The sequence below is a fragment of the Protopterus annectens genome, chromosome 11.part0 (genome assembly GCF_019279795.1).
Source record: "Protopterus annectens isolate FY-2018-M chromosome 11.part0, PAN1.0, whole genome shotgun sequence".
Lineage (NCBI taxonomy): Eukaryota > Metazoa > Chordata > Ceratodontiformes > Protopteridae > Protopterus > Protopterus annectens.
Genome location: NC_056745.1, coordinates 321,502,456 through 321,530,357, shown reverse-complemented (window position 1 = coordinate 321,530,357; position 27,902 = coordinate 321,502,456). Strand labels below are relative to the sequence as shown.

General features: G+C 41.0%; 1 protein-coding gene and 2 non-coding genes across 5 annotated transcripts in view; all 3 read right to left on the bottom strand.

Annotated features, from left to right (window-relative positions):
- Positions 1 to 27,902, bottom strand: part of SLC25A3 (solute carrier family 25 member 3) — a 77,107-nt gene that overhangs the window by 45,443 nt on the left and 3,762 nt on the right. Inside the window, exons 3-6 of one of the 3 annotated variants that reach the window (XM_044087823.1) lie at positions 25,779 to 25,903; positions 21,119 to 21,298; positions 17,740 to 17,921; positions 165 to 337 (exon numbers count right to left, since the gene is read on the bottom strand). In XM_044087823.1, the coding sequence (XP_043943758.1) occupies positions 165 to 337; positions 17,740 to 17,921; positions 21,119 to 21,298; positions 25,779 to 25,903 (660 nt within the window). Of the gene's footprint in view, positions 1 to 164; positions 338 to 17,739; positions 17,922 to 21,118; positions 21,299 to 25,446; positions 25,572 to 25,778; positions 25,904 to 27,902 lie in introns of all 3 variants that reach the window. The other 2 variants (XM_044087822.1, XM_044087824.1) reach the window with 2 other exon arrangements.
- On the bottom strand, positions 466 to 720 carry LOC122816030. The gene has a single exon (XR_006367039.1). It is a non-coding gene; the product is annotated as a small nucleolar RNA SNORA53 (small nucleolar RNA).
- LOC122816032 lies at positions 15,434 to 15,614 on the bottom strand. Its single transcript, XR_006367040.1, has one exon. It is a non-coding gene; the product is annotated as a small nucleolar RNA SNORA53 (small nucleolar RNA).

Here is a 27,902-nt window from a genome sequence, read left to right as displayed (position 1 = left end):
GAGGGGAAGTCCAACTTAATGCTCCTGGTCAGCTTTCAGCAAGAAAGTTAACATTTTACACATCCATGGCAAATTATGTATAGTAGTTTACTGCAATTCTAATGCAATTCCAATTTTTGGAAACAGATTTTGTTCATAATTTTAGCAACATTAACATGTCTTACCGATGTATCCAGCAACAAAAGTTACCACCAACTGTTCAGGTTTAGAACATTCACTGCGGGGCTTAGGTACCACATATTTGTACAAGGCCTCAACGGTACGTTCAAAGCAGGCGAACTTCATCATTGTGTATGGAATCTGTCTCATCCAGAGTGGAACGACACCTTTGTAAAACCTTCAAAAATATGACAACTGCCGTTTAAAATTGCTTCCTCAAAAAAATACAACTTTTCAAAATATATTGTGTGTATACTATATACTTAGACATATGTATACATATTAACTTGGTTCCAATACATGTTAAGTGTCCGCATACCAGCCAAGTCCAGATGTTAAACTAGGGCAAGCGATTAACACAAGCCATGAACATAAGAACAGTGGGCTAATAAGCAGGTTTATTACTCTCACACGCCAATGACTCAAGCACCTTTGACTGTGCAACCACAAGTTGCTGGATAATCACCAAGCTGGAACCACTACAGCTCTAAATAATCAGATACTCCAGTGGAACTCAACTCTGGCACACATACCCCAAAGGTGGATCTAAGGGAGCGTGTGGAAAGACTTCTAAAGCTTGGCCAACCACCAAAACTTAGTTTTTTTAGTGCCACAACAGAACTGTAGGATTAGAAAAGAAACCCCACTCAACCCCCCCCCAAAACACACACAAATACTACACATTAATGGAAGATGTGCAAGGCTGCATGTACTGCATTAGGCAAAGGTATTTTGACAAGGCATCTTAACTACAGAGAATTACAGCAGATGCTCAAACTTTGAAGAGTGGCTTATCTTTTGTCAGTTACAAGAAATGACAAACATCTCACTTCTGTAATGCAACCTATGTAAGAAAAGATGAAATAAAACCGCAAACTGCAGCAAACTTTTTATACACAAAAATAGACACGATGTCACAGACCAGTGTGAAGGGGGTGTCTATTGTATACAGCTGATACCATGGTCAAGTTTCAATCATGTCACGTCACTTACAAAAAGGCTCAAATCACCCATCAGTAAAACCTAAACCTCTAAACAAGGTGGTGGCACTTTCCCACCCTCCAAAAGGAGCAACTATCATACCTTCTGACATTTAGTACCTCTGCAGAATTAATCCACCATAATGCCGGTAAAGGGCCACATAAGCCAGTACTGCAAGGTAGCAGCTATCCACCCCATTTTACCCAGCCCTTTAGGAGTCTAACTTGCCATACAGCCCCAGTGGAGGACTGCTAACTTAACAAGTCACTGAATTTTCAACACAACATATTGAAAGGTAAATAAGTTTGTGGCGCTAGTGACCTTAAGACCAGGGCACTTCATTTGCCAAGAGTACCTCACACAGCCATGCTACCAAAAATAACGAGCTTTAACTAGTGGACATGACCTACTAAGCACACACAAAATAGCTGTAGTGAACTACCCCTTACTTTAGGAGCCACTTAACTTGCAGTGCTTACTAGCCATATGAACTGGGGACCAAGTTTACCCAGAAGAAGCCTCAAAATACATTCTTCCGAAGACTGCAAAACACGTGCCATTTCAGCAGAACACAAATTTTGACTCATTAAGCCAAGGTTCTACAAACTTGAGCTAAGAACATTAAACTGGAGAAACTGCTTACTCAAACAATTGTCTACTGGCTACAGCAGACGAGAAAAAAATTCAACCTTTCATTTAGAGTCTAGAAATAAAATTTGTAGCTTTTGTTCTGAGCCAGAACAGGAGTAGACATGAAGATACCTTAGTACTGCAGAAATAGTGCATTTACAGCATGAAACTCTGAAGAAACACAGCTTCCAAAATAAGTTTAAGAGGGTCAAATGCACCTTTGGAAATTTTAAATGATGCTAAACCTCACAGCAGGACCACATCCCAATGGCTTACCTCACAGCAGGACCACATCCCAATGGCTTGCCCCACATGACAGAACAACCTAATAGAAGAGCATGTCAGTACCATACAGTTCTGAAAGGTAATCTTGGAAATAAAGCTGCCACAGTGGAAAAAGTACAGTTTTGTACCTACCATAAATGTAGATGTCCGATAGGTATGCATCTGCAGTCCTAACATATGGGTTGTCCTGCCTCAGGCAGCTCTTCGGTCGGCCGGATTCCAAAGTCTGGGTCTGGCCTCGGCTGATGTCGCACTTCACCCGACATCATAGCTGCTGGGGTATAAAGGCATCAGCCAACGCCATTTTCCTCAGTGTTTCTTGCCCCAGGTGCCCTCTAGGAAGGCTAAATTTGGATAAATGCAGATAATTCCAAATATATATATATATATATATATATATATATATATATATATATATATATATATATATATGATTCCCTCAGCTAGCTAGCTGAAAGAGGGGTAAGTACCCTAGGAATACCACAGAAAGGAAGGAGGGCGGGTAATCCTGACTGCAGATGCATACCTATCGGACATCTACATTTATGGTAGGTACAAAACTGTACTAGGTCCTTCAAGGATGCATCTGCAGTCCTAACATATGGGTAGAATACCATAGCCAAACTGGGGGAGGAGGCACTAAGATAATGATGGTGTAGTTAAGATCCCTTGCAAAACAGCAGTTGCAAAACCTGCTCGGGATCTGGAGTATAAAGAAGATTATAATGCTTGGCAAATGTATGCACGGAGTTGCAAGTAGCAGCTTCTAAAATGTCTTTGGTAGCCACTCCTCGTAGGAAAGCTGTAGTGGTGGCTGTAGCTCTTGTGGAGTGAGGCCTGATATTTTCAGGAGTTGTCTTTCCATGAAAAGAGTAGCAATATATAATGCAATTTCCTATCCATTTTGAGATGGTCTGTTTTGAAATTGCTTTTCCTTGCACTCCTGTTGCATATGCTACCAGAAGCTGGTCAGTTTTTCTGTTGGCCTTAGTTCTGTCCAGATAGTAGCGTAATTGTCTGTGCACATCCAAGGTATGTAGTAGTCTTCCCCCCCTGTTCTGTGGGTTGGGGAAGAATGTAGGTAAATTAATCGCTTGGTTCAATGATACCCTGGAGACCACTTTTGGCATAAAAGTAGGATTAGTTCTCAGAGACACTCTATCCTGATGGAAGATAAGTAAAGGCTGTACTGCCATTAATGCCTGTAACTCAAGATACCCTTCTTGCTGAAGTGATTGCTAGCAGGAAAGCAGTTTTCCAAGATAAGAACTGTAAGTCTGCTGTTGCTGCTGGTTCAAAAGGGGGAAGTTAATTTTTCCAGCACAAAGTTGAGATCCCATGTAGGTAAAGGTGGTTTCCTTGGAGGCTTTACGTTTTTGATTCCTCTCAAGAACTGCCTGAGTAGAGGATGAGAGAAGACAGGAGGATCCATGTTGTACTCTGCTGAAATTGCTGATGCATGAATCTTAATGGAGGAGTAGGACAGGCCATTGTGGAACAGTTCTGCTAAGTATTCCAGGATGTGTGCTATGTTTGCCAATGAGACATTTTCTCCCTTTGCTGCACTCCAAATGAGGTATCTTTTCCATTTGGCTGAATAAGTTTTCCTTGTGGAGGGTCTGCGTGCCTCCAGGATAATGTCCTTAACCCTCAGAGATAAATCTGGTTGATTTTGTTTTATGCAATATTCCAAGCAGTTAGCTGCAGTGTTTTCAAGTTTGGATGCAGGGTCTTGTAGTTGTTCTGCGTTAGAAGTAAGGGACATAGAGGTAGAGGCCATGAGTGTGTCCGAGGCAATGTTGCCTTGGCCAGTCTGGAGCTATCAGGATTACCTTGGGCTGTTCCTCTCTGATCTTTAGTACTTTGTACATCAAAGGAAGAGGTGGAAATGCATATGCCGTCAGGTTTTTCCAGCTGAAGGAAAGGGAGTCCACCCTCCAGGCAAGTTGTATGCTCTTGAGCAGAATTTCTTCAATTGGTGGTTGTGTGGGGAGGCGAACAGGTCTATCTTGGCATTCCCCATTTCTATGTTATGGTTTTGAAGATATCTGGATGCAGCATCCATTCGTGAGCATCCGTGGTAGTTCTGCTTAAGGTGTCTGCTAGTGAATTTTCTTTTCCTGGTACAAATCTGGCCTGCAGTTGAATGTTGAGATTCAGGGCCAAATTCCACAGGTCCATTGCCATCCGGCATAGAGGATATGAGTGTGTACCTCCCTGTTTGTTGATGTACCACATGACTGTGGTATTGTCCGTCCTTATCAGCAGGTGACCTTGTTGGAGGAATGGTCTGAATGCCTGGATTGCATGTTTCACTGCCAGCATCTCCTTTAGATTTATGTGTAGATTCAGCTGGTCTTGGGACCATAGGCCTTGTATACACTTGTCCTCCATGTGTGCCCCCCAGCCTAGGACTGAGGCGTCCGTGGTGATGGTCTGGTTTGGATGTGGTTTGTGGAAAGGCAATCCTCTGTTCATCTGACAGGCCTGAGCCCACCACAGGAATTCTTTTTTCAGGCATGGAATTATTAGAATCTGGGCTTCTAGACTGTGCTTGTGTTGAGACCACACATTCCTTAGGTACCATTGCAACTTTCTCATATGCAGCCTGGCATGCGGGATCAATATTATGCAGGATGCCATGTAACCCAGGGCTTGCAGGACTTTCCTTGCAGTAAGCTGAGTTTGTGTTGTTAATGTCATGAAATAGACTGGTAGTTGCTTTTGTTTTTCCTCTGTGAGAAAAGCCATCTGAGTTGTTCTATCTAGTTCTGCACCCAAAAATGTTATCCTTTGGGATGGTACTAGCCTTGACTTTTGAATGTTGACTGTGTATCTCAAGGCTTGCAACAGTTGTATGACATTTGCCAAATCTTTTGTTAATTTTGTCTTGTGGTCCGCTTGTATTAGGCAGTCGTCCAGGTATGTGTAAGTTTGAATTCCCTGAAGCCTGCAATGAGCAATTACTGATGCCAGGCATTTCGTGAATACTCTGGGCGCAGTAGATAAGCCAAAGGGCAATGCTGAGTATTGATAATGCTCTGATCCTGCAAGAAATCTGAGGTGTCTTCTGCAATCTGGTCGTATAGGGACGTGCAGGTATGCCTCCTTGAGATCTAGAGTCACCAGCCAAAACTCCTTGCCCAGCATGGGAAGAAGTTGCTGGAGGGTCAGCATTTTGAATTTTGGAACAATGAGGTATGTGTTCAGTGCGGACAAGTCGAGAATAGGTCTCCATTGATTTTCTTTTCTTGGTACAAGGAAAAGTCTGGAGTAAAATCCTTGGCCTTGTTCCATAGGTGGTACCTTTTCTATAGCTCTCATCCTTAGTAAGTTGTTGATTTGTTTTAGAGCCTCTGGTTTTTGGCTTGGTGGAAGGTTTGGCATTCCTCTCTTTTTTTTGGTAGAGTGTGGAAGTGAAACCTGTAGCCCTTGTCTATTGTTTGTAAAGTCCATTTGTCTCCTGTAATGCAATGCCAGTTGTCGGAAAATAAGGCTAGCTTTCCGCCCAAGGGTGCTTCCAGTTGTTCCCTGGTAGGCGGAATCAGAGCCAAGTCATTGTGTCTGTCCTGTGGAAGTGGTTGTAGTTGCAGCTGTGGCAGCACTTCTCTGGTTGGTGGGTTGCCACTGACGTCCCCTGTAGGCACCCCTAGATTGACCTCTGCCTCTTGGGCGTCTATTTCTGCCTCTCTGTGCTCTGGAGGTGTCTGGAAAGGACCAATTCTTCGAAGGCCAATTTCTGCTAAACCTCGGAGGTTGGACCTGTAAAAAATCCTTGACTGTTTGGACAGATTTTGCTTTTTCTTCCACTTTTAGAACCTCCTGTGCAGGGGAGCCAAACAAACTTTGTTTCTCCATAGGAGCATCTAGGAGTTTTGACTTAACATGGTCTGGTAAGGATTGCTCTTTTAACCAGGCATGCCTTCGAATCACTGCTCCAGTCATAGCTGATCTAAAGGAAGCCTCCAGTGCATCATAGCCACATTTTAAAAAATGATTACTGACCTGCTGAGAGTTATGTACCAAATCCTGAAGGGACTTACGGTCTATAGGTTCAGGAGAGAACAGTTTTTTTATTTAGCTGGTCTAACAAAAATTCCTGGGACTGAATCATGTGAAATTGACGGTTTTTAAGGCCCTGGCCGAAAGAGTAGCAGATGTATAAACCTTTTTACCCCATCTCTCTAATGCTCTAGATTCCCTTTCAGAGGGAAGAGGGTTTTTGGCAGAGGCAGCTGCCACACCTTTAGGGCCCTGTGAAATGGTTTCTGGGTCTGCAACATGAGCCTTATACAAGTGGTAGTGTGTGTCCGGGACCCTGTAATATCTGTCAGGCTTGGCAGGGGCCGGAGGAAGAGAATCAGGGGCAGTACTGGCATCATTATATGCATCATCAACAACTGATAGAACTGGAGGAATGGCTAAAGGCCTATGCTGTGGTAAGTGTAAAAAAGTCCTTAGCCTTTTCCTTGAATCTGAAAAATCCTGGCCCTGCCATTGGAAGTGTTCCCTCAGAGTGTAGGGTTTCCCCAAAAGAAAATTCTTCAGGAGGAGAAGCAAAAGGAATGGAGTCTTCTGCATCAGAATCCTCAAAAGGAGAATATGGGCCTTCCTGATGGTCTGAAATATCAGAGTCATCCGAGGAATAGTCTGTAGAGACAGGTTCAGGGGGTTCAGTCCTAGGCCTCTTACCTGGAGGAGGTTGAGAGGCCCTGTCTGGGTGAGATTGGGATCCCCTGATCAAAGAAATAAGATCCTCAGCCAGGCTGAGTATCTGGGAACTAGAGGTAGGCCTGTGTGAGGGAGCTTTTGTAGGTAAGGCCTTAGAAGATTTAGCTGCTTTAGCCCTGGAAAAGGCCTTGATAGACATAGAAGCAGGGGGTCTAGCAGCCCCACGTGCAGGGGTAGAGATGTCTAAAGGAATAGTTTGACAAATCCTGGGTGCCTGCTTCTGCAGCAGTAATTTCAGTAGCCGATTCAGCCATGGTTTGTGAGGCCTCTGTTATCGGAGGCATGCTTTCGGCCGAAGGAAGAACCGAGGACTCGGTTTCAGCCGAAACAGAGACACTCGCGGTTGGCCTAACCGTGGTTTCAGCCGAAACCGCGGGCCGCGAGTGTCGGTCCTTTTCCTTGCGCTTTTTAGCTAATTGTGTAGTCGGAGTCTCCGACGGCATTTTATATGCGAAAGCGTGACCAAAATACTCCTCTGCAAACTCCGACCGACGTCTAATCGTCCGTCGGTTGAAGGAAGCACAGGCTAGACAAGCTGATACGTCGTGGTCTGGGCCTAAGCAAGGAAGGCAGTAAGAGTGGAAATCCTTATGAGGTATTAGTTTCCCACAAGTTAAACAATTATTTACTTTGTCTGACATCGGCTGAGGCAAGAAAGAGTCCCCAACGGGGTACTTAGCTTTTTTAGAAGTCTTCGGTAGTAGAAATCTCTGGATCTGACCGACCGGCACTTGCCAACAGCTTCTGCTTCGGGCACCGTGCGGCAAGAAAGACTGAGGAAAATGGCGTTGGCTGATGCCTTTATACCCCAGCAGCTATGACGTCGGGTGAAGTGCGACATCAGCCAAGGCCAGACCCAGACTTTGGAATCCGGCCGACCGAAGGGCTGCCTGAGGCAGGACAACCCATATGTTAGGACTGCAGATGCATCCTTGAAGGACATCAGGAATGATTAACGGTCCATTACAAGTTCCAACATAATTTGTACTATGAAACACGAGTCATTAACCAAATGGGGTGCACAGAACTTTTAGAAAATGTCAACTTACCGATGGCTGGCTGTAGGTCAAACCACCAACCATCTAAGGTTTTCAAAGAACAGGGGCTGTATTCAACAGTGAAGATTTGCATTCCGTTTACTACCTGGTAAAAAGTATCACAAATGGATCATTTACAGGCACAACACAGAAAAAGAAATTAACCCAAAACACACATTACCCCATGTTTGTGAATCAGTGATCACAGAAGGCACAGAGCCCCTCAGACAACTGAAACGAAAGATGAAGGGGAAGGATTGCCAGAGTTGTGGGTGCAAAAAATGGAGCAGTGGTCAGTATAATGAAGTTTAGTTTGAGGAGATGGTTTATTACTGAGTTTGGCACCTACAGGCAAAAGGCAGCTGGCTGACTTAATCTGAGACCACAGGAAGACCTTTACTCTAAGCCACCAAACTTTGGAGCAAGCACATGGGAGAAAGAATTTTCAGGGCCAGAACAGACAAGACTACTGATATTTTTCACTGCATTTTCAATGAGGTCAAGTCCAACCATAAATACGTGGTATTTAAAGGACGTGATTATACAGGGGTATCACTATGATCTGTGAAGTTTTTTCAGCTTTGGTACAGCTCACTGGTTTAGCCAAGTAGTAAGAGTGCAAGTTAGAATGAAGCAAGGTTTAAACTTTAATGTGAGGGCTGGATTTACAGATAACCTTCTATCACTGTTTAGGGAGAGGATGCAGTTGACGAGCTCCCCTCAGACATACCTAAAGATTGAAAACCGTGGTTAAGTATGAAGCCCAGGAAAATGCCATTGGTAAGGGGGTGCTGGAAGTAATGGATGAGCAGATTTAGACCCAAAATACTTACCTGCTAAGAAATCTTGGAAATAGCAGTGCTGGAGCAAAGTGACTTCTTGGAGGGGGGCAAAGCAGCAGGCGGGTGGTAAATAAAAAATCAAAAGCTTTGGCAAGGTCAAATCAAGAATGCTCCTGAAGGTTTTCATGTCGAGAAGAATCAGTAATTTTCCCCAACTGTATGAAGGACGGGAAGCATTTTCGGGGCGAGATTGTCTGGGAAGGGGTTTTACAAGAACATTCGTGTGTTGACAGCTCTATTATTTGATCACCCTTAGTAAAGAAATAAAAATTTCATCCAGTCAAGTTTCCAAGAGAATATCTCGGCAGTCTAAGTTGTCATCCTACCACAGTATTCATTCCTTTATCAGACCCAAATACAGTGGGCTATTTATTATGTACAAACCCAACATCAATTGGAACCCCCCCCCCCCAAAGACTTCTAACCCAGAAAATTCACCTACCCTTCAAAGGCGGCCAACTGAAAGACTCTCCCAGGCTAGAGTGTTTTGGTTAAAAAAGGTCCTATCAGACACATTATTCCTTAGGAAAATCCAGTGGTTCTGACACCACTCTAGGGACCCAAAACTTACAAATACCGCAATGAGATTCATAACTCAATATACTTCTACCGTATGGAACAGTACTACAGGTCAAAGTACAATTTTGACTACCTCAAAAAGCTATCCTCTACAACTGGATGGGGAAAGAATTTTACACCAGGGAAGTGTACATACCTGGTAAATTCTGAAGGTGAAGACTATGAAGTGCTTGAAAAGCATTGCAAATGTGTGTAACGGTCTACATAAAAAGGATAGGCACTGTATGCTCCTTGAACAATACTAGGCCAGTGATCACAAGTTCCCAAAGCTATCAAAAACCCACCATACTTTACAGAGGAATTCATACTCTCCAGTGTGAAGGGCAGGACAGTCACTGGAGAATGAAACAGTCTTAAGAGTTAAGGAGAACAAGGCTATACAGGGAAATCAAACACCTCTCCATTTCCAATTTCTGACCAATCTAAAGGCAGGCACAACACACAAAAAAAATGTTAGACTATCCCATCTTTCATTCCCTGAACTTTCCAAACAGACTAAATCACAGCAAGTATGCAACTTTACCTGCTCAAGAGACTGTCACTCTCTCAATATTCAGGACAATCCCCTTAGCCGATTCTCCTTGGGATGGGAGACCATACCCCAAAACTTTCCTTGTGTTACACTGTGCAAATGTCAGTGTGCAAATGTCATTGAAACACTGCTGCTAATACAAGAGGTGCAACTGGCATTAACAAGCACAAGGCAAAGCAGCACCACTACTTCAGGTTACAGCCAATCTTTAAGATGAACATCTGCACAGCAAAGTTAAACCAGTGGCTTTGCAGGGCTTTACTCAACTTGTTCTCAGCCCAATGCCATCCAGTAGTATCTTGACAGTAGCTTAAGCCTGACCAAGATAAAGATGTAATGCTGCTTAATGCTTCCCAGCTGAAACAAAGGATCTTTAGTGGTAGCACCCCGCATTCCAGCTTTGCAGTAAACAAGTTGCCACCAGCTACATCAGTCTAGCATAAAGAAATTGACTACCGTCCACTCTTAAATATGCCAGCCATAACACAATTTGATATCTATGGCTAAAAACAACCAGTTTGACAAGTGGATGGCGGAATATCAAAACTAGACAAGTAAAAGAGCACCAAAACACTCGAAAAACAGAAACTCAGGAACAGGAAGAGTTAACTCCACCCATTAATTTTTTTAAATGGATTTTATTTAAATACTAAACCTTTCCACATTAAAATCAGATAATCTAATTACAGGCAAAAAGCGCTCAACGTTAAAACATTTTGTGTTGTGTTTTTGATGACAGAATATTACATTTTTGTACATATATCCTTGCGCAAAGCAGACAGGCACATCCTTTTGATGGATAATTTTCTACTCCAGACATTATAGTAAAATGTACATGCAAATACACAGCTGCACAGAATAATGAACTCTGGGAAAAATATGCTGTCTTCCTATAAACAGAATGCCTAGTGCTGCTAACACCAGTACCTCAAGATTACTCTACCACTAAAACCTTGCAAGGGCATTTGCAACTGTAAAGATTCATCAGCAAGTAGCTTCCAGACAGGACATCTCACTCCATAAAGTCCAGGTGCCAGTATACAAGGCTTCAGCTATAGCTAGTGAAGTACTGATCAAACAGCAGTCACTTTGGTCCACATTACTACTGCAGCACTGGCTTAGTGTGTGCAAGAGGGACAATGGAAAACTGACAATCTAGTCTAGCACCAGTCTGCTTCATCGCTTTTTGTTTTAGGGGAGGGGGGACACACGGGTTTCAGTGTAGGTGTACTGCTGCATCAGCTGGTTAGGTGCCCTAACCTTCCATTCAATAGCTTTGCTCTCCCTTTGCACATCTCTCCATAAAATGGGGCTGCAGTGGCCAAGTCCTAGGTTCACTAATAAGCATCAGTGCAAGGCAATGTGTGGCTTTCTGGACACTGACACGGTCTTTGTAAATGGACTGCTGATGTTAAACAGTGCTGTGGAGAACTGGAGAAACTGTGTTGAGGCAGTCAACTGGTGTCATCATAGTGGGGCATCTGTCAAAACTACACGCTTATATTCACCCGTGATGTCTAGTAGGCAACACATTGTAGAAAGGTGGGCAGTTCTCAGATTCCCTAGTACATTGTGCAACACAAACGAGTGCTCTCAGTAAAAAGTGTACTGCGACAAGTTTGACATTTGTGGCTTAGAATACAATTGCCACTCTTATTTTAACTGACTTGGGAGTATGACAACCTGAACACAAAAAATAAATGGAATTGTCACATAAATCATTGTTCAAACCCTGAATGGATTAGGGGTATTGCCATTACGGATTTTGTTTGCTAACGAATTTTGATGTATTGCATAGAGTTGGACAGGGTTATGACAGCAAGGATTAGACAGCACTGCCTGCACCCTGTGATTTTTTCCCCCCACTCTTGCTGCATGCAGCTTTGATATGTGTGTGTGTGTGTGCGCGCGCGCATGTAATTACACTGCAAAAAGTGGCATTTATACTAGTTGTGGGAGTGTTGCAAACTGCGGGCGTGCGCACCCACTGCAGTGCATTGTGTGCAGGAGTGGTTACAGTACACAATTCCTGTTGACATGGCTACAGGCAAATTAACCCAAGCTGAGGTGGTTGGTTTGGTATTCTGATTACAGAATTGCTTCAGTAAGAAGATGTACTTTGGTGTATGCCCAGTTTTCTTGTGGAGGTCATTGTTGCTACGGATGCCGGGGTCATGGCCTTACAGTAGCCCATGCACTGGACCCCATTACACACAATTGAGTCACAATGCAGAGATATGGACAGTGCTCTACAGTTCATGGCACCATGTGTCAGGGTACTGTGAAGGTCTGCCCGATTCGGGGGATGGATAATGCAGAAGTAAAAAAAAAAAAAAAAGAGAGAGTGGGCTTGGTGGGTTTACAAAACAAGAAATTTGCAGTGGCTGGCATTTGATACATTGAGCACACCCCCAAAATGTGATTAATACAATTCATACAGATGGGATGGGCTAAAGTCACTGTAACACAACATTTAACAGCTCAGAGACCATGCTGCAACAACAACACATGCTGCCTGCAACAGGCTATTTTTCCCTTTGCATACATCAAGAAGGCTGACTAAGGGGGAGTGGAAATTGTTCTAGTAGTGTACATTGTGAAACACTAACATTAACTGAACTCAAGACAAGTGCGCAAACAATTACTCAGTGAGTAACCAAAATTTTCCATAATGTAAACCTAAAATAGACAGTAAGACAGACAGCAGAGGTTTGAAGTTCTGTGAGGTTCTCATCTGCGTGAAAGTCTGTATGCCTTTCAAATTGAACACTTTACTAGCCACATTTTCAAGAATTAAGATTTGTCTATATTGCAAGTTGACATGTACATTTTAACTATTTTCTGAGACTGGTACTCATAACAAGTAAAGCTACATTAGGGGAACACAGTGACATCACCAGATGAAATATATTGTTATACATAAGTGGCCAATTACCTAAACACTGCAAGATAGGACACAATTTGTCTGACTAAGATGAAGATCTATCCCATTCAGGAACTGAAAACAAAAAGTTGTACTTAACACTTCTGGAAGCTGCTTTAATAGAATGTGAAAAGCAGTACGACATAAAACATTTGCAAGAGTCACTGCAATCCACTCAGCGAAATCTGTGCAGAGCACACTCGGCAGTATTTCTCAGGCATTTCATTCGAAGTGCACGAACTTCAATCTGACAAAATATAGTACAGCAACTTAAACTGATTAGCTGGGCCCTGACATCCAGCTAATATTCCACCAGACTACCAATAAGTGCGACACCTCCCCACTTACAACCTGGGTCAGTAATTAAGGAGCATCAAATCCTCACTACTGACTCCAGTGTGGAGTGTCACTGAACACAATTTCCCTTAAGAGCACAATAGGAATATGTGCCATTTTCCTGGCACTGGACTATATACACCTTTGTCCACCCCCAAGTGTAATCCTCCATCATATACTTCAGAGCAATGTGTTCCAGTTTAATACCCCCGACTCACTATCACTAGAAATAAAACTTAAATCTCACACACACTTATGGGAAGCTGACACAGATTTCCTGCTGTGCCCCCTCCTCAATACAAAGGGTAACTCTGCAATCAGACATGTTTACACACCTAAAGGGTGAGCAATTATTAAAAAATTTAATATCAAAATAAATGACAGCTATGATCAGAAGCAGCCAGGCATTTTAGGTGGCCTGAGGAGTATCAAACATGTACAAGCGCACTCTAATTTGTAAGGAACACACCGATCGTCCAGCCACAAAGCAAAAGTAATGAAAAACATTTAACACAATGTAAATCAATAATTTTCAATAAACACCAAAGTTCAGTCACCAGAAGTACAAAATTAAACTGTTAGGATTAGAACTGTCTTATAAAGATAAATCAGCGGTCCAAATCACACAGCAACCATGAACATTCTAATGACATCACCTACTGATCAGCTGATTCTCCAGACAGTTTGTACTTTGAGGGAAATTCTAAACGTGTGCAATTAGAAATTTATCAAAACACTTGACAGATTCTTTAAAATGTTGAGCATCTCCTGGTTTATACAAAATGCTTAAAAGCTTACCATTACAAAATGCTTAAAAAGCTTACCATATTCACTATTAGACATGCTGGCATAAAATACAAATTAATATAAAAACCTACACAAATCTCCTGCCAGACCTGATAAAACAGACCGTGGTTTCATTTTCTTCACACCGCATAATGATACAGTTTTAGCCTTCCTCTGTTAGGATGTCAGCCCCACTGAGGAAATTCAAGAATGAAGGAATTAATAGAAGTGATTACTTATTCTACTGCAGGAATGTTTGTATCGAGTAGATGTTCATCCAAAAATTGTTAGATTTCGTGAAATTAACAAGAGGATTCTTAGAGTACATTGTTCACTGTAGAACTAGGAGGAAGCAACAGCTGAGACGGAGAAAACGCACACACCCAAAAATAAAGACTTTTCCTTAACCTAGCACAAAGTTCCTTCAGCAACTTCAAGGTCATGATTAATTTAACACAATATCACAGAACCTAAGCAACAAGCAAATTATTTGACAGCAATATGCCTGGCAGAGTCACTTATTAGAGACTGTGAAACTCAGAAAACTCAAAAACACAAGTTACCTCTACTAGAACATGAACTTGTTCCCCTCATATGTTGGGTCAGTGGACAGTCTGCACGCATATATAACCACAAATGCATTCAGTGAAGCTAAACCCAAAGTTCGCTTATGCAGAGCACTTAAAAATGCAACTTACATCAGGCTAAACAAATAACAGTAGGCACTTGTAATAAAACAAAGCAAGTGCATCTCCTTCTCCAAGTGCAGATGCACTGGGGGTTAACCTGCTTCTCTCCAATGCAGCACAGCTAGGAGCATAATATGAACAGTATTCATAGATTTTTATAGACTGACAAACGTACCATATTACACATACTTTAAACACAGGATGCATTTCTATGAGGTAAGGGAAACTCACAACACCACAGTCCAATCACCTATGATGTAGCCACTAGCAAACTCCTGAAGTCATACACAAAGCTGAAGAATGACTATGCATGGTTTTCAGTTCATGGATACTTCAGGTAGTCAAGTCAGCAAAACAAAGATAGAAGGTGGAGAACAGAAACCCCTCACTACCCTGCACTGTACATCACAAACCAGAACGAGAAAAAAAAGGCAAGGGCAAGTGACCAAAATTAGACATTTCCTCTGGGTAACTTACAATTCAGCTTGTTGGAAATATGTCAGGATGAGGTAATGAAGAAATGAATACATCACATGCATTAAGAAACCTCTTCCCATCCTTACCACAAGATTTGTAAACTAAAGTCCAATACCCATTATCAGAAAAGGACAAACCTGCACAGTTTCAACCTCACTACACTGTGATAAAAGAAAGAGATGCAATAACAAGCTACCCACATTCCAAGTGATGGTATCAAATGAGAAGTGGTTGACACGAGCCTACGTTTTATATTAAAATCAGAATAAAAATATATACTTTACTCCCCATTCAAAAGGATTTAAGGAGGGCACAATCGAGAATTAGGAGTACTGGGAAAACACAAACTGCTATTAGGCAAATAGGGTCTACCATTTTAGCTGTTAAGATTTCAGAGATGAATACCCACCAATGGCTTGAAGTTGTGTAAAGACACTCTTGCAATTAATTTCCTACCCGACCAGAACAGCAGTGACCAGCAAGAGGGGTCACATGCCAATGACTTAAGCACCTTTGAATGTGCAACCAAGTTGCTGGGTATCACCAGGTTGTAACTACTACAGCTCTAAAAAGAACTCCACTGGAACTCGGCATGGATACCCCAAAGGTGGATCTAAAGAGCATGTGAAACAGCATTCATAAATGTAAAATGAAGTATGGCATCTACTGCACCACAACCAAGTTGCACGGAAACAAGACTGCCTTTGAGAACCCAACAACCAAACCCACAACATACTCTAATTTTTTTTAAATCCTAAGCCTTTACAACGTCCCAAAATGTATTACTAGAAAAGCCCAGTAACAATTAAAACCGCCATGTCTACTTTACAAAATTTCACAATTAACATTCTTACCTTGCAATAAAAACAAGTGTGCTGGCCTACTAGAAGAGGATTTGTTTCAGAGGCAATGACAGTAAAAGGGGTTCTGGAATCATACCAAAGCAATTGCAGAGCCAGCCTGGGTTGGACAGCTGCTTAGGATTGAACACACAGACCTCCTGCACAGATAGACACACACAATGCCCAAACTAGCAGCTCCAAGTGCAGCCTGGAAACAAAGGTCATTACTGAACTAACCTGACAGCACTGTTGTGATGCTTGATCTCTGGGGAACAGACAGGAGGTTGCAACCTTATCCCATAGCTCAAACCCATTTGGGCCTTTTCAAAGTTTACATCACTCCTCCCTGCCTCACTAAACTACAGTATACCCAAAGTCAGTCTCATTCTCCAGAAAAAAAGTCTATCCAGTGAAAATGAGCACCATTTCAGGTGGTATCCTACAGTGCACTGTCCTGCCCATGCAGGAGATAGCCGGGAAGAATCAATTATGACCAGGACCGCAAGACAGGACTCGAGTCTGCCAAGGACTATAATCAAGTGCAGGGGTGGGGGGCACCAACTAATCCTCAAGGTCAAGATCTGGTACTTAAAACTCACTGGGTGAGCTGAGCTAAAGACTGAAAAAAAAAAAAAAAATAAAAATCAATGAGAAAGGAGCTCTGGGGTAATTTACACAAAAAAAATAAAAATCAATGAGAAAGGAGCTCTGGGGTAATTTACACAAAAATGGGCACATATTTAATCCAAAGGAGTTGGTACTCCAGGAAAGAACAATGTGAACATCCACAGCACTTGACATGAGCAACAGACTCATTACAACAAGCACCTTCCACAACCTCTACCAGCATTTAACCCTTCAACACAGTGTGAATTTCAGAAAAAACATTAAAAAAAAGCACACTGATGCCCTCAGAATATCACCAATTCAAAGCAATTTTACTTTAAAAACTTTGCACAAAGGAAGAGGCCAACATATTATATAGAAAACCACAGTATCTCAGCATCAGACAATATTAAATCAACCACCCAGGACCCTAATCTAGTTTAAGGTCTGCCATGGCCCAGTTCTGATGCTGGGTACCAGGCTGCCTACAGATGTGCAGCACCAGGTTCACTGGTTTGACTTTTTAATGCTGAAGCTTCAGAGTAGTAGCCATTTGGGTTTTTATGATGGCTTCCCCAAGTAACAACTCCCATTACTCCATTTTCCATTCCAGGTCAATAGAGCAGCACTGCCATCTACCTGACACACTGCTACATCCCCTCCCAATAAAAACGTTTCCTTGTGGATGGAAATCATAAGTCAAACTCCAAGCCTCTCAGCCAAAGCTCGTCACACAGCTAGTCACACAGTCTGAATGCAATCTCACCAATCTCCATACAGATATATGTTGCCAAAGAAAGAACTAATCTTTTCCATTTTCCCTATGGGATAGAAATACACCGACTGTCCACAACATTCTGGCTAGTTAAGGTCAGTTTTGAAATGCCAGCAACACAAACCACAAATTGTCCTGACAAAAAAAAAAAAAAAAAAAAAAAAATGCAAAGACCTAGTGCTCATCACTACAGTGGTCTGCCAGCAAGTCAGAACTCAGTTTGTAGATCTGTGCTTTTTAAAGGGGGACATTTAACACACATGAATTCTGTAATCCACCACTTTCATCTGCTACAATAACAGAACTTTGGACTACCAAGACAAAGTCAACTAACTGCTCTGGAAAATTTTAGCAAAATGTTTCATGGGACTCAACTTTAGGTAAAGACAAACCGTTGATGTTCACAACAGCTTATCATACTGGAATGCAATATACAAGATTTGGCATTCACCATACCTTCCATGTTATGAATGTACTAAAAGTATAAACACACCATTCTACAAACCTTGATACAAAACTGAATACTCACGCCCAAAGTCCTTCTTCAGCATACATCTTTGGAGCTGCCTCCCTAAGTGTTCTAGCATAACCAGGTTGTGTCTGAATACGCACTTTAGCAGCTTCCATTGGAGCCAAAGCAATATCAGCAAAGAACTCTGCACTGGCAGATGCAGCCAAATATACCGATGTACGCCATGCATATGCCTTTTCCTATAGTTAAAGCAAAATAGAACAGTTTGATTAAAATCAAAGTTACACCCATAAAAAAGAACATTTAAATATGCTACAAGCATAAACCAACAATCCCCACATACCTATCACCTTCAAAGACAGCTCACTCTTCCAATCAGGAAATATCAAGTTTACAGAAACACATTAGCCTGGCTATTTACTGTTAAAGGTTGAAAGATAAAGGTCAGCGATGGTCTAAATACCTGTCAGGTAAACAACTACATTAAGAATTTTAAGAGGCACAAAAGTCATGTGCATACACAAATGGATTCTGGTAAATGAGTTCAGCCAATGAAATAAAGCCAGTTCCATATCAAATAAGGAATAATGCCTAAAACAGTGAACTCAATGACAAAGATAAACTACTGATCTACACAGAAGCCAACAAGGAACAGTAAGAATGCACAGCCAATGTCGGCCTCACTCACCCATTCAGGGAGAGGTTACTCTCTCGTCCTATGCAATACAAGTGCATGTCCTCAGTCAATATTAATCAAACAAATGTTTGAAACAGTAAAACAGGCAAATATTTCAAGTCATGCGGGCCATTAAAAAAGAAAGGTGCAACAGCAACCCTCATGAACAGCAAGAAAGGGAAACAAATGGGAAACCAACTACACTGAGGAACGCTTGAAAAAGTCTGTGCGCTCATGGTGGGGGGGAGGGGGTGTATTACAGAACCAAGAGCACCCAACCCCACAGGCCAGGTCAGAAATCTGCAGATAGCCAGCCAGAGATCTCTGTTCACGATCTGGAGATCAGGGCCCTATGGAATATCACTGGTCACTTTCACACTCTTAAGGCACCTGCCACCCACACAGTACGGGTTCAGTTTTAAAGTGGGTATTCGCTTTTCCACATCATTTGTAATGCATTTAACTTACACAATTACACTAGCATGGGGGGGGGGTGTTGCTGTCAAATCCTTTGACCAGGTCAAAGCTAACAGGATGGACAGCCATCAGGTATATAGCTTGTGTGCTAACCCCGCCAAGTTAGATAGAAGACAGGTCTACCGCTTTTAGTTTCAGGAAATTTTTGAGACTAAAGCTGACGACCAATTACCATAGCCAGTGGTGGGGCTAACCCTTATGGAGTGGAATTACCAATGCTGTGCTGTGTGCACAACCTCAGAAACAACTCCAAAAAATAAATAAATAAAAAAAAAGAGATTATGTATGGCAAACATCAGACTTAAACAAGCAACAAAACTGAAGGACAAGACTGCACAAAAATTCAGTCATGTCTTCTCACTGTCTTGCATGTAGTGCAATTCTTTCTGAAAACCAAGATGTTCTTCAGGTATAGGCAACTGACATGCTACAAGATTCACCAGTCAAGCCACAGGTTAGAAGAGTCCATGCAAAGGAGAACAAGGTTTAAAAAACGTCTACATTTTGAAAGAGCCATGTAATGTTTGACGGACAATTACTGGATAGATTTAAGTGATGTAGAACATTTGCAACTAAATGTTGTCTCACTTTGGTTCGTTTTCAATTCTATAAATGCACGATATCATACATGATTAAATAGATCATGTGTAATATATATTTTTCTGGTGAATTGAGGCTTACAGTGTCAATGTTTGACATCAGTTTAATAGCACAAAAATGAATGGTGATGCAAAACATTAAGGAATTCTAGCAATATTTATCTTTTCCCCAATTTTGGGCCTATCCCCCATTTTTGGTTTTGGCTTTCAAGACTTTTTGATCAAAGTGAGAAGTCTGCCAAACATTTAAAAATATGAATTAAAAACTTGACAAAGAGGTTAGGGTTCAGTAACTCTTGCACAACAGAATTCCAGTCACAAGGAATACACGAGCTTTAGGGACTGCTAAAACAGCTTGCTAACCCAAGAGCAGTCAGCAGCAAAGGTCAAGATGGCCACTTTAGAAATAAACAGTGAAGTGCAGGGGAGAGCTGAAGACAAAGAACAGTCACCGAACCACAAGAAACTAACCGCATATCGCCTACTCAAGAGACCATCTCTGCCTAACATACAAAGCTATGTCAAACTCAGGGCTGTTGGACATGCTCCACTTAAACAAATCCCAATCCCTCCAAGCTACATGCTCTAGGGACCTAAACCTAGTCACCACAATAAAACGGAACATGCTGGAGGGATAGATTCCTATCCCAGAGACTTCCCATACTCAGGAACAGACTACCATATCTATGCCAAACAGAGCTCCTCATTAGCACTCAAGAAAAAAGTCTTGATGATTGGATGGGAAATAGGAAATTCACCCCAGGGATCACTTCTGTGGCTCTGCTCGACAGAGGCACAGGAATATAATTTTCTTGGGTGGTGAAAGCCAGGGTACCTTTTTGGCTAGGCTTATATAGGCCCTAGGGTTAATAGCCTAGTATCTACCTATGAAAGCAGGAAGTCTGAGCTCCCATAAGTTAGAGGGACAAGAGTTCAGCAGCTTAGCTACCTGCGTGATGCAATCTTTCAGAGCCACACACACTGGACTGTGGGATACCACAATGTAAGACTAAACATTCTAAATGATCAGGATACTGTAAGCCCACATGGTGAGCAGGCTGCGGTATAACAAAATCCACACAAGGTTAGAATGAGGCTAAAAACATCAATTACTATTATGGCATCTACCTGCAGTCCGTTTTGCACTACGCACCAAGGTATACTTCAGACAGACCTTAATACAAACAAAATGCATGTTCTTAATCATATTTAAGAACATTACCAAGACAAATAAGTTTACCACCATAATGCAGAGATGTAATAAATTATCTAGGCGCTTCAACACTGTACTTCCATTACTGCAATAAGTAAAGTATGACAAATGGGGGGGGGGGGGGGACGATAACTGCAAAGGAAGCAAGTATATAGCAGACTGTTCAACCACACCTAGTTCTAATGCAACTGACTGAAGAAAACAATTGTAAAACTCCAATAAATCCAACTACAAGATAGATACCCATAACAAAGGTTCGCCACAGAGGGAAGAAATATGTGGGGATGAGAGGAAACTTGTGGAATAAAATATTTCAAGAGCCAGGGAGACACCAGAGACCAGAATGAAGCGTCAACCCACAAAATGTATTAAATATGGAGAAAAATATTTACCAATAATGAAAGGGTCTAAAGATAAAAGAAAATAAATGTAAAAACAGTGTCAAGCGTTCACATCAACGCACAGACTTACCTCACCTAGCAGGTTGTTATATAGAATTTTGAAGACTTCATAAAACCCAAATTTGCACAAGCCCTGCATAGAATATCCAATGAATGTTGGAGCCCATCCTTTTGCAAGTCCTCGCACACCATCTTCTCTGATTGTGACACTGAAACCATTGAAAATACTTTTGTACTTTGCTGGGTCAACCTTCAAGACAAAAAAAATAAATAAACCCTTAGAAACAATGGTAAACAAGTTGGCAAGTACATAACAGGCAATTGTTAGTAGGTCACAAATTTCAGTTAATCAACCATGGACAATATGTAGCGTCAAAGTGTACTTCACTGGTGCATTAGTGCTAAAACAAAATGCTGTAGATAATGAGCAAGAAATGTAAAATTATACACACACACACTAATAAGCCCTGCTACCAATAATTTATTATACTTCTCTAAGACCATGTGACAGCCCACTGCACCTCAAAACACCACACAACGGGAAGAACAGCCTCTCGAGCTAGCCCACCCATCCTGAATTTATAGGCAGGAAGTAAAAAGCTGAACTTACAGGGAGAGGAGGCCATTCAGGTAGCCAATTCTCACCCCAGGGACAGGGAATAAATGGGACGGCTGGCTGAGAAGTGTGGGGGGGGGGGTCAACTAGGCAAGCACACTGGACATATTACATTTCAGGGATGAAAGTGGCATCAAAATCCCACACTGGGCCATTAGCAAATGGCTGTAAGCAAGTGTGTATACCCTTTAGCTTTCGCAGTGGCAGAATAGAAGCTGAACAGTCATCTAAGCAGCCGCTGCTAAGCCAAAAAGAACTACACAGATAAGGAAATGCTAACCAGCATTTACAATATGCCACAGTCTAAACACTCCTAACATCTATGCAGCTGCTGCTAAAGACCACAATGAACAAGGAACCCACATCAAACTTCAGAAATCTCATGCGAGACTTGCTAAGGCACCCGCCACTCACCAACAAATACTCCTGGCTGCACCAAGGGGAAGGAGTAACTACAGTTATCCATCTTGAATTACTTAGAAGTGTAAGAAATGAACCAAACCAAAATGGACCACCAGATACCACTGAACCACCAGGTTACAGACCAGTTGGGTGAACTGCAGTACAAAACCCACTCAACAGTACTTGCTCCACAAAATATTTACAGTTTTAAATGTCACACCCAAGTGTTCCAGTCTGCCAGCCACCACAACATCAGAATACAATCTAAAATTAACCAACCTCCATTTACGCAGATAGATCAACTGAACAGCCATTAATAAGCCAATAAAATAGTTAACGGATGAATTGCTTTACATAAAAGATGCCCCCTATTCAATTCATAACACACAAAGGTATACAATCTTTTAAAAAAGATTAAAAGATACACCTAAAAATTATATATACATAATATACAGAATTTCCATGTTACTCAAAAAACTTCCCTACAATTTAGCAGCCCTAAGCTTTTAAGATCTGAATTATAATTATAAAAGTCATGGTAAATTACCAGCATCTAGTACAAGTTGCCAATATAGTTCCCGGTGCTAAATTTTCTTTCCTCCCTTGGGTCCAAATGCACATCTTGTAACAAAACTCATATCTTGCTTTCTTACATCTCTTATATAATGCATTAGTCTCAAAACCTTTATGAACGCTTGTATGGCATTCAGAAAACTTTCTAAAAGCACCTCCATGCTCTCTCTATACATAATGAAAGGCATTCACAAAGTGACTTTATACTCTTGCCAACTTTCATTCACTAAATATAAACATTATTTACACACAAGAACCAAAAGTAGTATGTTCCGTCCTAATATTACTTTCTCTACCTACCTTTTATATTGTGTCCTCTAAATAAAAAGGGTATGTGAAATATAAAGATTCAGGCATGTTATTAAAAATATTCCAATATGTAATAACGTCCGATTTTAAGGTCTTGTTTTCAACGGACGTACACTTTGTAATATTTTCTTTAATACTGTCCTTAATATCGCCTTTCCCAACATTGGGGTATAAATATATAACAAATAGGTAGGATAAAAAAAATGTGGTAGTCTTCTGAATTATATAACAAATAGGTAGGATAAACTTGAAAAATGTGGTAGTCTTCTGGATATACCCAAATTCCTTATCAAAACACTACAAGTATCAAGGAAGGCTTAGTCCCACTTTTATTGCATGAACTTTATACTGCAGTTCAACCAACTGATGCAGAACTGAAAATTGTTTGACCACTTTATTATTAAAACTTATCAGGACCAAAATGATATTCTGAATTAAAAATATTTGATTTTAAAATATTAACTTTGAACCAACTGCCAGTATCTCCTGAGCAAAACTGAAGGAAACAAAGGAGGGCATTATGGATACAACTACAGAATACTCTGTCCAAAAATTACCCATATCTTTTTCTGGCAACCTTCTCTGGCACGATTGACCAGTCCTGGAGTACATGTCTATTTACCAGGATGGTTACAGACCTCTGTGTACTATTTACAGAAAGACCAAGTGAAAATTTTCAAAGATAAGTATTGCACGTAGATATCAGACTTGCAAAATACCAAGTGGCAAACATTTGACACAAGAGTAGGATCATCAAGTGATAAAACTTTTTTACATGTCAGAATGAAAAAGGCAAAAATCAATGACTGCACCCCCACAGACCACCACGGGGAGGCATGCTTGAGAATCTCTGGCCAAACAGCTTCTCCAGAAGCTTAGACCTGCCCACAAAAAGTAGTGTCTAACCACATATGTGAATTACACTTGCATAAACAAAACCAACTCCAAGGACAAGATTCACTATTTCTCCAAATACCCTTACCAAGGTAGCAAGGTTCCTGAACTAGGCAACAAGTCAAAATAAGGCTATTGTTTTGAGTTTTCAAAGTCTGGTGACCCTGTGCTGCTGGGTAGAAGTGCAGCCACTGGCCTTGCCTTTTCCCTGGCATGTAAAATGTTACCACCAATTAAAAATCACCACACTGACGGCTAAGGCATCTCAAATGTTTATTTAGCCTTGTGCTCGTCTGAACTACGTACAATTATCATATTTAAAAACTCTCTCAAGCTGGATCTGTAAATGGTCACTTACCAGTAGAGAGTAGAATTTATAAATTTTTGTTTGCGGGGCAGTGCACTGATACTTACCACCTTCAAGCTCATATGCGATAAAAATACTAAATGTTTTTCACGCACACAGAAAAATGTAAGAAATAAATTCAACATGGAACCACAACTCCCCCCACTGAAGGGAGTGTTGCCCTGGAGGGGGGGGGGGGAAATCACACACCTGTTATAGTTATGAAACTTTAAAATCAGCTGCTACATTAAACCTCAAGCTAGATCTTAGCAGAAAAACAAAATCTCAATAAAAAAAAAAAAAAAAAAAAAAAAAATGCAAGAAACATAATTATGTTAACAAATAGTGGCTAAACATGGTAAAAAAAAAACACACAAAACTGCAGTATTTAATGCGGAAAACATGTGCAGTTACCGCTCCCTAAACTACATGACCCAATTTAAAGCAACTCTGGGTTAGCAGCCCCTTGTTCCATCTAAAATTAAACAAAATAAAACTACAATTGAGACATTGGGTCTTCCATTTCACATATGAAAATAAACTGGCTCTTCTATACCCATTTTCATTAAGCCAGCCCACGTTTTACAGTTTTAAAAGTTCATCCACCCCATAAGGTCAATAAGCATTACAAAAAACACTTGTAGTGTTGCAGCCACATTTGTACAGTGTACTTCAGAGATATTCTGGAAAAGCAATGGGCCAAAGCATTAATTACTGTGCCCAGTTTCTCATTAAGGACAGTCACTCAATCCAGCTGCACGTACCACAAAAGGGGCCACAGAGAGGAAAAGTTGACTAGTGTCCGCCCTTCACTTTAACACAGGGGACAAGCTGAATACAGTACAGCATTAGTCTGCAGAACATACCGTCTACCATTAGTAAAACAAAAATCACTTGATAAAGAAATGACAAGTTATATTAAAAATTCTTTTAGTTAAAAATTAACAGTAAAATTACAGAAAAATCAGACTTGACAAATTGTTTGGGAGGGGAAAGCATTAGAAAAATGTTTTTGTTGTCATGGTACTCAAGGACAAAAACAGCTAAGCTTGTTTTTACAGCATAGTGACCAAGCATGTTTGTGTGGTGTCTGCACTATACCCTACCATTCTAGCACCCAGTTTAAGTCAGACTCCTCTTAAAACCAAGTTTCTCTCGTATCAGAATTTTTTCTGTACCAAAGTATGATGAAATAAAAATATATAGTGTACAGAAAGAATAAATAAGGTTAGAGAAGCACAGAACTCAAAATACAAACCTGAATACGGCATTTCACCAAGTCCAACGGCACAACAGCAGTGTGTGTAATACCACAACTCAGGATACCACCAAAGCCACACAGCGCATAGTATTTCAAAGACCCATATTCACAGCTGACTTCTTCTGTCAGACAAGAAACACACCATGCAGTTAAAAGTTAAATCATTCCATTATGGTTCTTGTAAGTTTGGTTATCACCACATTAGATCACATTATGCTGCTGTAAGTCATGTTATCATCACTGCAGTTTTCAGTTGCGGAGAATATAATTAGTTAGTTAAACAATACTACAAGGACACTACCACAGGTCACACATTACATGCAACGAACCTGAATTCTGCATTTGACCAGATCTAATGGAACAACAGCAGTGTGTGTTGTACCACAGCTAATGATTCCACCAAAACCACATAGGGCAAAATATTTTGCAGATCCATAGGAGCAGCTATATTCCTCTAATTGTAAAAATAAAAACAAAACACAGTTAAGATCAATCACCATAGATAAAAAACAGGACCCCAGAAAAATAACCCAGCCCACATCCCCCTTTAACTTAACTACAGAGTAAAGTAACTGGATAGTTATGAAGCTAAAATTCAAAGTTCCAAAAAACACCATTTTCTAAATAAGCTCAATGGTTCACATTATCTTTAAAGTGCAGACTACCTTCTAAAACCAGCAGCAGAAAAAGCAGCATCTCTCTACAATTTCAAGTTTGAGCCTGGTGATATTTCTAACAGGTACAAACAGCTGACAGACTGCTTCATCAAATGTGGCCTGACTAAACACCACAATAAAAAGGAAAACGTTTTGGAGTGCAATTAAGAATTAATGTTGTATTACAAGGTGTTATGCCATATGTGGGACTTGAGTTGTTTTTGTTTTTTTTTTTTTTTTTTTTTTTTTTTACAGAATTGCATTTCTAAATGAACTAGTCCTAGACAGTAATGCAATCTAGATCACCTTAATATATTTGCAAAGAATCATCAGGATAATAAAAACCTGTTTATATCAAGAGGAATGCCACAAGGGGAGGGAAAAAAAAAAAAGCCACGTTTTCATATATTCCCCTTAACCGATAATGGGGGAATTGCACAGCTGATAAAAAGTGCTCCATTTTCAACACACAGTTTATCCCACCCTACATTTCAAACAGCCACAGCTCCTTACCTGCAAGCAAAAAATGCAAAGCAAGAGAAAACCTAATAGGGCGTCATTTTGAGAGAGCACACAAAAAGGACAAGTAGAACACGTTACCCACCCATGTATCAGAGACATTAAGAAAACTCAAGTCAGACCCCTGAGAGAGGAAATGTATGGAAACAAAGACAAATCAAACACCCCACTTTCCCCACTCACATAATTAGTAGTAAGCACACCTAATGAAAAGAAAACCAAAACTGAATATATATTAAAAAGTGCACCACAGAGCCATCCAGACAACATTATACAGAGGGTTTAAGACAGGTTTGAGTTTTAAAAATCCACACTTCTCTGTGGCTTTGCTAAGAATGCACAAAAAACCAAGACTCCATAAGCCAAGAATTCATCAAAATCCTGGGCTTAACACAAACGTACACTGCTAAATATCAAATCAAAAGCTACCAGTGAACGCTGGACAGCCTTAGGCGACTGTTAAGGACTCGTCTAAAAGAAGCAGACATCAATAGCAAACTTTGCTTTGGAATATTATATGTGGCAATGCGAGCATATTTCATACTTGCCACTTTTTATTTAACTCTTAAGAAAACCGATCCAACTTTGCAATCCAGAGTAACACTTCACAAATCTTTAACCAGTAACACAGAGTAACACCGAAATAGCTAACCCAGCCACCACATACATTTATTAAATGCAAAATTAAATTAGTTAAAAACGACATTCGGCACCCTGCAGAATGTTCACTAGCATGCTCCACCCTCCCATCAAATTTCATGCCCCCTACAGATGGCAAAATTAAAATTCAGCCAATATTAAAAAGGACAACAGGATTCTTATTAAATCCTCAACTTCTGTCTTTTTTCCCCCCTCCCTATTTACTGTCCTTGCTAGGAGTAAACAATGCATTTAAAATATTTTAAATTGACTGTTGCTCTCCACTAAAAAATAGTACCTTACTTTTGTGGTAGTTTCACTTAAAGACACCTTGTCCCACTGCTGTAGTCCCCAATTCACTGATAAAGGCCACTGAATAAGTTCTGACCATTTCCCCTCTACAAACTGACACCACTACCACCATCCTAAAAATGCACCCATGCTGTGATATCACAGCTCCCTTGTCCTTCCCCTACCCATACAGAAAGGGAAGGCTAGAACAAGGAAACAGTTGGTGTCTTTCGGCTTTTCCCGGTTAGGGGTCGCCACAGCAGAACTCCGGTCCGCTAATGATTGCTAGTTGATTTTTACGTGCCGAGTTACCAGCCCTGACGCACAACCTTCAACGAAGGTACGCCC